The following is an 11,328-nucleotide window of genomic DNA, read 5'->3' on the forward strand; positions in this document are numbered from 1 at the left end:
CGTACACATGAGACTCATCCGTTCAGCGTAAGTTGTATCTGATTTAAGGCTGTTTGTATAAAGGAATACAAAGCTAACTCAGCGTAACTGATGGATGATGAAAAGCTAAAGTTGAGGACACGGTACAGATGCTGATATCTGTGTACAACAAAGAGCTGCAGTGTCACAGAAGAGACCCTCGTGTTGTTCGTATGAATCAGTCCATCTCATTGCTGGGACATCTTTGGCTTCCAGCCAAACTGCAGCAGGTCAAAGAGATAAAACCAAAGCTTCATTTGCCACACACATTTATTTTTTTTAAAAGGTAAATGAGAAAAAAAATGCACTCGCAATCTGAATAAATTCACTTTGCTATTTTATCACCGTCATGTTTTCCATTCATATGACAGTTGTTTTATATCCATTTATTTATTTTTATATGAAGACGAACATCACCTGAGCCTAGAGGCTCTCATTCCAGAGCTGCATCTCTTAAACAGTCTTAGAGTAACCACCTTGCTTCAAGAAGAGTTTCTGGGGATGATTGGAGCCCAAATACAAAGACAGCAGACGGTTATCTCAAAGCAGCTCTGGCTGTTTGGCATTCTTCATCCACACCTAATCAAACAAGTCAGAAACAAAGACCATGTTTGTCCCTTCGTCTCTCTGAGGGAATGTCCTGGGAAGTGACCTGATGGACAGGGACCGCCTGGGGGCCGCTTAACCTCCAAGGCGCTGCCCCTCTCCCCAGGCAAACCCCCCCGGGCGCTCCTCCGGCAGGGGGTTGTAGTTGGCATCTTCCTCTGGCGTGTCAAACAGCATCTTTCTGTGGGCGACAGAGGAGGATGTAAACGCTGAACTAGAGCAGCAATCAATCAAACCTAAGAAGGTTCAGGATCCTCAGAGGAAAACTCAAATGTTCCTACACTTTCAAATTGTAGGGTGTATAATATATTGAACAATACTCTAACTAGGATCTGTCAGTAAGTGTGTGCAATATATCATTGCACCTGTTATCTAGCTTCTACCACACTTCATTCTATGTTACATCTTCAGTCATCAGTTGTATCCATATAGAGACTCACATGATGGACGGGGTCCTCAGCCATCTCCCACCGCCCGGCTGGTTGGGGAACACATCCTCCAGAAAGAAGTACACATGGCCCACAGCGATACCTTGAGAACGTTTCAACACATTAACACCAACCACCACAACTCGCTCTGGATCTGAGCACATCACTGAAACACTGAATGATGGCTGCAGCCAATAGGAATAGTAGGTACCTAAAAGATCCACAATGATGGAGTTGCCCAGCAGAAGTGAGAATCCCATCAGCACCCAGGGTAGGAAGGGTGCCTGGAAATTGAGCAGGCCGAAGAAATTCATGCGAACGTTGGGGTTCCTCCGGCTCCACACGTACACCAGCATGATGGTGAAGGCTTGGCCCAGGAACACCAGACTCACAAACGTTCCAAATATCTGAAAGCCGGTTAAAGAACACGGCACGGGCAGGCCTTTGGACATGGAGGGTTACGGGAGAACTCAAACACGTCGGTGACATGGAGCAGCTTCATGACACCGAGCTGTCTGAGCTGGGGACGTGTAAGTGGTGGGCACTGGTCAGTAATCAACAACTGTACTAAAGTACCATTTTGTGGTACTTGTACTTTACTTAAGTATTTCCATTTTATGCTACTTCATACTTCTTTCCACTACAATTTAGAAGCCCATGTTTTACTTTTACTCCACTATATTTATTCAACACAATGAATTACTAGTTACTTCACAGATTCACATTATTTGCTAATACAACATATAGATAAACAAATACATAAACTATTACATATAATTAAAGGTTAATATATTAAACTAATTGTTTTTAAACTAAATGAGCTCTGCCTCTACCAGCAGTGATGAACACAGTAAAGCATGAATAATAATAGTCATCGAATATAGGAGACTCTGAAAAGGGACATTACGCATAAAAAGTACTTTATCCTTTGATGCCAATACTTTTGTACTTTCCTTAACAACTTTTGCCCAAGTAAGATTTTGTATGCAGGACTTTTACTTGTAACAGAGTATTTATACACTGTAGTATTTCTACTTTGACCCAAGTAAATAATCCAAAGTATTTCTTCCACCTATACTCCAAGTGGCCGACATGCTTGCTTAAGAAGGTGTGGAATTGTTCTCTAAAGACCTCACTACCTATGTGAGAGTGATCTTTTATTGAAACATTGTTGGGAAGGATACAGTCATGAGAAGCCCCCCGAAGAGGAACATGAAGACAAAGTCAGCCGTGCGCCCCCTAAAGGAGCCCTCCTCCAGCATGCGGCAGTATCTGTACCTGCAACAAAGCGTTAAGGAAATCTACACAGAAACACAGCCATTGAACACATCTCAGTGCCACTGACACGTGGACGTATCACTGCTCCTATTAGGATCTGGATGATGTAATATTGACTTTATGCACAGTCTATGATATTGACAGCGTCCTGCCACGTCAGACAGCACGAGCACGTCTTCCCTGTGAAACAGAAACTACTTCACATGCAAACTAAGTGAGACGTGGAAGTGAAAAGGATACAGAAATATCATATTGAACAGGAAATTGAAGCCAACTGGACCAAAAAACAGGAAGTTGGTTATTAGTCGCCATACCTACAAAAAGAGAAAGAAAGAGAACATTCATCTGTACGTGATAAAAACAGAGTAGCAAACAAATCCTGCTCATTTCCTTCATTCAAACGTTTGATAGGCTGTGTCTAGAGCTAGGGTGGGTCGTGTATCTTAGAAACACGTTTTAGTTCAACTGTGGAAATACTCCCAGACTGTGAAGTCCACTGAGACAAATGTAACATTTGTGATATTGGGCTATATAAATAAACATCGATTGATCCAAACAGCAACCAATAAATGTAGTGCTCTGATGAAAAAGAAAACAATATGGCGCCTGTGGATGCTGCAGGACGGCAACAACTGAAATGATTGTATGTCTACCTGCATGCACTCTGATCACAACGGGCATGTTGGGTGTTTATGTTCATAGTCATCATGTTGGGACGGGCGGTCAAGACTTTCTCTCTGGATGTAAACCCTGTTGGAGCTACAGCTGTTAGCTGCTCTCAGTGGGAACAGAGGGCGAGGTGCTTTGAATGGAGCGATGCTGCCTTCTTCAGTGTTAACTACCTGAGCTCTGAGCGTTCCAAGAGCTGCAGAGAGCCAGGTCACATGACATGAAGGGTACTATCAGGCTCACAGCAGTGTGTATCAGAATCTGTAGTTTGAAGACAGATATAATAACTCATTGTATTTGTCTGAATCACAGGTGATGACCACTGATCTAGGTAAACTACAGTTTGAATGTAATATCATATAACATTGATTTAACTTATTGTTGTTCTGAAATCTAATTAAGTTATCATTTGTGTAGAAAACATTGATGTGGATAGTATTTAGAATTGTCTTTAATATATTAAATAGAAGAAAATAACTGCTCCTTTCAATATCATCCAGCTAGAGGTGTGTGTGTGTGTGTGTGTGTGTGTGTGTGTGTGTGTGTGTGTGTGTGTGTGTACATGCGTGCATGCGTGTGATTGACAGCAGCTGACAGGTAGCCAATGGGCAATAGTTACGTTGTTGTGCATGAGATAAGGAGACTTGGCAGGAGAGTTCATGGGGGCTGTTGTTGTCATAGGCCGCAGACCTAACTGCTTTATGCTCGATTTGATTGGCTGTGTCATTATAAAGCTACGTAGACAGATGCAATCATTAAACCAAACATATACAATTGAAATGTATCCCTTCAGGTTTCAGTTTTTCTTAGGAGGACACCACAGGACACGATTTACAGACAATATATGTAGCATAATTATGGAGCTGTAGTAGACACATGAAGGCAATTTCATTTCAGCTAAATGTTAACAATTCTATATTTATTTAGACAGGTAGCTGAGTTATTAAGGCTGTGTGAAGTGTGTGAAATGTTTCTGTGTGTGATCTGCAGAGGCTGAGGATGAGCAGCGGTTCAGATTGCTCACCTGGTAATTCCTTAGAATCAAATCCGGATTAAAGTAGAGCTGAAATGGTGTGATGATCTCTAGTTGCTGTGAGAACAGACAAAATGAACATGTTTTGGACAATAATGATCCAGACATTAATATTCATCTGACAAAAAGCCAAGCAAAGTATCAAACCATTAAACCCTAGTCTCAAAAACATAATTGTGATTTCGTAGACAGACAGACAGACAGACAGACAGACAGACAGAGCGAGCCCTCCAGGAGCCCCGCTGAGCCTCACTGCTCATATATAACAGGGCTCTGCTGTCAGGGAGCGACACACGGAGCTTCCCTGAGACTACCATAGATATGTAACCCCCTGAGGAAGCACACAGGGACACGTCTCTCCTCAGCTGCTGGAGCTACAGCACCGAGCTAGCAGCTCAGTACCGACGTTAGCCTGCCATGTTAGCCGACAGCAGGCTAACCCCCCCACACACATACACGCACACAGAGAACATGGGAATGTGTCTTACCACTGCAGCAGTCGTGAGGACACATGCGGTTGTATATGCCCGGGTAACAACAGGAATCTGTAAATACTCCTGCTGTAGGGTCTGGTAAGCCATTTTGGACAGACTGGAAGCTTCCGGCTCTTTCTTGACACGTCATTCCACAAGGCGAGGGTGTTGCGTTCAGGCACAGGCACAAAATCTGCAGAATATCAAGCAGCAACGCTACACTGTATAGGCTATAGAGCTACTGTGATCAGAGGTGGAGAAGTACAAGTACAAGTCCTGCATTCAAAAATGTTAATAAAGTAAAAGTATTAGCATCTAAATATATTTAAAATACCAAACATTGAAATACTCAAGTAAAGTCACAAGTCTCGCAAAAATGTAGTTAAGTAGCCTACAGTACTTGAGTAAATGTAATTAGTTACTTTACACCACTGACTGTAATGCAGGGGTTCCCAAAATGGGGCAAAGGTATCCCCTGGGGACCCCCTGGGGATCTTGAAGGGGTTCCAGAAGGAAATATTTATTCTCACGAGAATTATATCCATAAGTAGGCTACCACACTGACAGAATGGGTTATTCTTTTTATTATATATTTTTTTATTGAGTCAGGCACAATGAGTTTACATTTATACAGTCAATATTTTTTGTTTAGAGTGGGTGTAATAGATACGGTGGACAACTTTTAGTTGTAAGATTGAGCCTGGCACAGGACGTACTATTGTTCACTCTCGCTAATGCGCCATCCCAGACCTTTTAATGATATCACCTTTCCCATGAATGCTTCTTCATCCCAGTTGGGCGCATATAGATTGGCGATAACAACCTTGACATTATTGAGGGAACCAGAGACTATCACAAAGCGACCTTGAGGATCTCAGAGGTTGCGCTAGACTTTGTCACTGCCCGTCATTTTGACAGACAGGATCGTAAAATGTCCGTCAAAATCCAGTATTACCCGTCGGCCTTTACACTCCGGGGGGGGGGGGGGAGAGAGAACTGTCAACCGGGGGGGGGGGAGAGAGCACAGTCGTGAACCGTCAACGGGGGGCGCACGCTTGTGAACTGTTAGCGCCGTGTTATGCATGCCCACTGCACCTCGCGGGAGTGCCTCGCTGCGGGGAAACTTTGGCGCTGTTCCGAGTTTGTTCTAATCCGTCAAAATGACGGACTGCTTTCAGATTTTTCCGTTATTGTTAAAAAAAATCCGTCATAGACGGAAAATATTCGGTTAACGCGACCTCTCCGCAGGGCTGCACATAACTGGTGCGCCAAAAAAATAAGAAAATAAAGAGCACCTGGGGCCTCATTTATAACGCCGTGCGTAGGATTCACGTGGGAAGGTTGCTTACGTAGTAGAAATCCAAAAAAAAGGTACAGGAATGTTCCGACATTTTCCGATTCACCAAACATTGCGTACCGGCGAGGAAAGTGCATACAGCACTTCCTACGCCGGTTTCTCTTTATAAATCACAATCGACTCGAAATGCGGTGCAGCTTTTGCGGGCTTCACATAACGCCCATATTTGCCTATAAATAGTCAAAGAAACGCCCATTCATTCATTCATTTTGACTGACTTTATGAAGAAGATAGCAGGGAATGACGACAGAGCAGCTAAAAAAGACATCTCACACCGTGTCAGATTTTGGTTATTTTGGGGAGGTGGAGATAAATTATATTGTTTGGTGGATGCCGTTTGAACCAGAGTAGCCAAAACGTTCATAAAAAAACTAGGGCTGTCAAACGATTAAAAATTTTAATCAGATTAATCACAGCTTAAAAATTAATTAATCATGATTAATCACCATTCGAACTATGTCCAAAATATGCCATTTATTTATGTATATTGTTGTGGGATTGGAAAGATAAATGAAAGAAGGCGGATATATCCATTTAACATACAGTATCTATGTTTATTATAACATTTTTCTGCATGTCAAAATTAAAGACAACCCACACACCTATCAATCATCAAACCGTGGGGTCTTAATTCATTACGTGTTGATTTCTATCAACGGGGGAGTACTTCAGGAAAGTCGACAGGGGGGGGGGGGCGGCGGCGGCGGAAAGTGGAGTACTTCGTGACCACAGATGCCCCTTTCACACCAGCGCCTTTTCAGCTCCGGCTCGGAGCTAGAGCCTGAAAAGCGCCGGGTTTTCCTGTTCACACCGCAGCGGCGCCGGCTCTTAGCTCCGGAATCCGCTTCATTTCCAGCTCCAAAAAATTGTCGGTCCAGAGGCAAGAGCTTTGGAGCTAAGAGGCGACGTCGCTTACGTCTCTCTTACGTCGAGGCGTGCAGGAAACTAAACCCACCTCCCCTGAACACTGTTATGCCTGCCTACAAGCAGTAGAACACACTTTATAAAGTCAGGCAACACTAACCAGGCTTCGTGTGATTCTGTTTATTTGTGCCTTACTTTGACCATCCGTTCACTGTTATCGATCATTGTGGAGAGGCAGACGTGTTGTTTTGTATTATTGCAGCTATCAGATGCAAGTAGTCAGTTTAGCTTCGGTTGCTATGCTAACATCACTCGTTTTATACCAGAGAAACTTTCATAACAGCGTTGTGATACCAAACAGTGTCAATTCAGACTGACACACATTCACTTAGGCTAAGGGGAACTGGGGATATGCATCAGCTGCTTGTGTGAGTCGGACAGTGAATACTTTAGAGCGGCCGCTGCAGTGTGAGCTAACCGGGAGCTAACGGGAGAATAAACTCCCGTGGAAGAGCAGCCAGCACTGCAGCGGTCGGTAAATGCTGCAGAAACACATTAATAAACAATGAACCACGGCACTCTGGAGAAAAGCATAAGGTTGGAGAAGTCGTTATTCAATTTATTCTGGCTTCGTGTGATTAAAAGCAACACGATCATCGACCCGACGCAGTTGTTGTTGTGAGCTGCCGTTGGGGAGCAAATCAGCGATGTAAACGGTGACGTCATGACGCAGCAGGGGCAGCTCTGGAGCGCCAGTGGGCGGTGTGCACTGAGCGGGAGCTGAAAAGGGAAACCGGAGCTGAACCAGAAAAGCGCCCGCTCGGAGCTAGAAACTGAAAAGCGCTGGTGTGAAAGCCGCAAGAGTGTGAACGTTGTGATCAGCTGTTTTAGCGCAGTTCTCCAGTGAAGGGGGGAGTCTCCCTCCGCAGCCGGTTGGCGTAGTTTTGGCACAGTTCCGTTGTTCAGACCGACGTTAACAGCAGCCCTGTCTGTGCACACGGAGACCGACTCTGTCGTCCGGTGATCGAACCGCCTTCTGGAAAAGCTTCACAAGTAGGTTACGTCGGTACGCAAATGCGCTTTGTGACACAAGTGACCGTATGCATTTCAGATTACGCACATAACCTGCGTACCAGTTATGTGCACCCCTGTACCAGAGCCATAGTATTACATTATATGGCTCTGCCCTGTACTACAGCAAAAGTATTCTGCGTCGGGACTTCCTGCAACAACACCACGCCGTTATCAAAGATGTTCTATTGAGAAGACGATCACTACGTGACAAAAGTTTTCAAAACTGTGGCTACTGAAATCAATCTTACTAACTGCTGTCTGTGCAATTTACTCGGCAGGAGTTGGTAGACTTTATTTTGCTTACTTTAACATCATTTTTCATGGTGGGGCTAAGCCATTTCTTGGTATGGGTGTAGCCTACCCCAGCCATACCCTGGCGCTGCCACTGGTGGCACGTATGGGGCGGGCCATTCTGCACATGCGTTAAATGCGCTAAATATTTTAACGCAATTAATTCCAAAAATTAATTACCGCCGTTAACGCGATAATTTTGACAGCACTAAAAAAAACGTGTAATAACTACGTTGGTCAACAACGTAGGACGTAGTATTTCTACAAAAACGCCTCTGAAATTGTAGTATCCCTACGTTTTTTTTCACCATTCATTCCAATGGCTGGCGTCTATGTCACGTGATCTTCACATTTCTGCAGAAGAAAAAAAACATGGCCGACATTCGTTTTATTCTCGGTGGAAAATGCCTATTTTAAGGTTAGTTTCGCCATTAAAATGCCTTTTGATGTCATTTGATGCGAGAAATATGAGTTGTTATTTCAGATTATGTGTGCAGTGGATGTACATGATCTTTAGTTTGCTAGTTATTTCGAAGATTACTAGAAATTGTGTCTATACAACGTTTTCATTGTTACCAAGGTGGTTGCTAGGGACGCTGCTATCGATATTATTTCTTATGTTATGTTGTGTAAAATGGTGTTATCTTTATTGCTACCCCCTTCCCCGTCAATGTATAGTGTTGGTCCACAGTGCAAACGTATTAGTTTAACAAAATCCGCATCTAAAATTGTGGCATAGTGTGGTGCCGAGAGATGGGAGTCGGAGGCGGGGTATCAAAGGTACAAGCTAAACTTTTATTTAGCATCTCAAAACACATGTAAACAGCTTCATGCCCGGGAAGCGAAGACCGGCGGAGACAGGAAGTCCGGCTCACTAAAATGTCCGTGCAGAACAATACCCTAACCCATAGATCCGTGGGTGAATAATGTCAATCACCACAATAGATACGTTATTTTCCCCTGTGCAATTCTCCATTTACTCAACAATAACACATAATTATCCTTGTGTTTATTTATTTGTTTGATTAATAAACACAAGTTGGAGTCCGTCAGGACCGAGGGTCGGAGCAGCTCATTTGCTTTACAGAATATTACACCCGGAAGTAAGTATTCTCTCCGCTTCGCTTGACAAACCCCGTGATAGTCCTCAAGCTCTGTGATTGGAGAGTGTGCAGAGCGTCGAACAGCTATGGGCATAGATATGTCTCATAATTATTTGTGTGAACATAACAATTATTTGTGTGTAAATATGTGATTTGTAAATGTAAAACAACATCCACAAATGCATTTAAAAGATTTGCAAACTCACAAATACATTTGCAAGTGTAAAACGGATCTACAAATACGCTAAATATGTTCACAAATTAAAAAAAGATCTGTGAATATCTCTTTAACATTTACAACTTTCGATCAGGCATTTCTGAATCCATTTTGTATTTGTGGACCAAAAATGCGCTCGCGGATCTCAACTCTCTGTTCACGGATCTCAAATCTCTGTTCGCGGATCGTCTTTTTACACACACGGAATTTTGAGACATATTTTCCGCCGGTCTCGGCTCAAATCTACTCGTGTCACTCGATTATTTTCGGAAACCACGTGATGGCCCGCTGATGACTACATTTGCGCATGATTTCAAAGTAAGAGCATGATGGTTTGTTTAATGCTCTGTTTTTGTATTATAATGAACAGCGGAACGTTAGATGCATTCTTCATCACCATCATCATCATCATCATCATCATCATCATCATCATCATCATCATCATCATCATCATGTTATAGTGATACAGTTAGTTTGTGTTATTGGTTCAATACAGCATATCTCGAGCACTTTCGTTGATGTTGAAGTGCAGGCGATACGCCACTTTCGGGTCCCGGGGGAGCAGCTGGCAGCGAAGCAGCTCAGATAAAACTCTTTCTTCATTGTGTGTTGTGTATTCAGTCAAGCGGGTCAAAGTTACAAAGCACTTCACATCTTATTAATCGCCCTAATTTTACTTTACCAGTGAAGTAATAAAGTAATCTGTAGAAAAGCACCGTATTTAGGTCAGCCTTCATAGTAAGGCTACATTACATGTTATAATATTCATCGTGTCCTTTCTACTGTATATGCATATATTCCTGTCTATTCCTTTTATTTGTATTTAATGTTATTGTGTTTATACTTGTTTCCACACATTTCACAATTTGGGATGAATGAAGTATCTATCTATATATGATATCCATCTATCTATCTATATCTGTCTGTCTATCTATCTGTCTGTCTGTTTGTCTGCCTATACCTACCTACGTACCTACCTACCAACTAGTTGTTTTGGTTGGAAAGGTTTAGTCATTGTATTGCTCTTTACCAGCACCTGCAGTACAGGACTTTACATTGTAAATATTATATCAATCCATTGGTTTCTAGCATATATCATTTGCAAGTGTTTAAAACAAATGTGGGATCCTGATTTCATAAAAAGAAAGACATTCATGATTGTCATATTTTATTATGTAGGCAGTGGCGTTTCTATATGTACAAAAGTGGTGGGGCACAAACAACTTAGATGTCTATATATAAGCTTCTGCAGTGAGGTTCATGGCTAGTGACGCACTGGCACTGACTCTTCAGGTTTACAAATATTATATTTTGACCTAAATCAAAATATAATATTATTTTCAAAAGCTTTTTTTGTCTGATGCTTCAATTAATTTTAAACAGACAGTTCAACAAAAGTAATTTTATCATTTAAATATTGAATTGTTCTCTCTTAGTAAGATCCCATTTTCAATAAAATTGCAGTCTTACCTTGACATGAAGATTAAGTCCATTGGCCTATCCTTCTGGACAAAAATCGCTATTACTTTTTTGTTAAAGTCCTCCTTATCTTCTTGTAGTTTCAAAAGTCTATCATAAATCTAATCTAATCAATAGATTTATGATTCGAAAATTATAAAAGTAGGGTAGACATGTGGATATTATCCGGCTGAACAAAACGTGCATTTATCAGGTTTGTTTCCCACAGATCTTATTTTGAGCTATTTTCTAAAATCCTATGGAGAAATCTCATTGCTTTTAGGTAGAGGGAAGCCATGCGCAGTTTACTTCCGGGTTTTAGGACGCGTCACTGCAGCTCTCTCGTCTCCTCTTCACACACCACACTTTTCGCGGCACACGTACTTACAGCCAATCAGCTCTGAATTATGTGAGATGACGTATGGTGGGGATGGCAGCACTATGCCCCTATGGTCATTA

The 11,328-nt window shown here is 42.3% G+C and overlaps 1 protein-coding gene across 1 annotated transcript; it reads right to left on the bottom strand.

The window, feature by feature from the left end:
* Window positions 1-270: 270 nt before the first annotated feature.
* On the bottom strand, window positions 271-4,669 carry derl2 (derlin 2). The gene is made up of 7 exons (XM_034096361.1): window positions 4,521-4,669; window positions 4,024-4,089; window positions 2,571-2,644; window positions 2,237-2,330; window positions 1,264-1,459; window positions 1,065-1,155; window positions 271-805 (listed from the first exon to the last, which is right to left on the bottom strand). Exons 1-7 carry the CDS (start codon window positions 4,611-4,613, stop codon window positions 700-702), a joined length of 720 nt encoding a protein of 239 aa, XP_033952252.1. The 5' UTR covers window positions 4,614-4,669; the 3' UTR covers window positions 271-699.
* Window positions 4,670-11,328: the final 6,659 nt, after the last annotated feature.

Source organism: Pseudochaenichthys georgianus, chromosome 12, assembly GCF_902827115.2.
Source record: "Pseudochaenichthys georgianus chromosome 12, fPseGeo1.2, whole genome shotgun sequence".
Taxonomy (NCBI): domain Eukaryota; kingdom Metazoa; phylum Chordata; class Actinopteri; order Perciformes; family Channichthyidae; genus Pseudochaenichthys; species Pseudochaenichthys georgianus.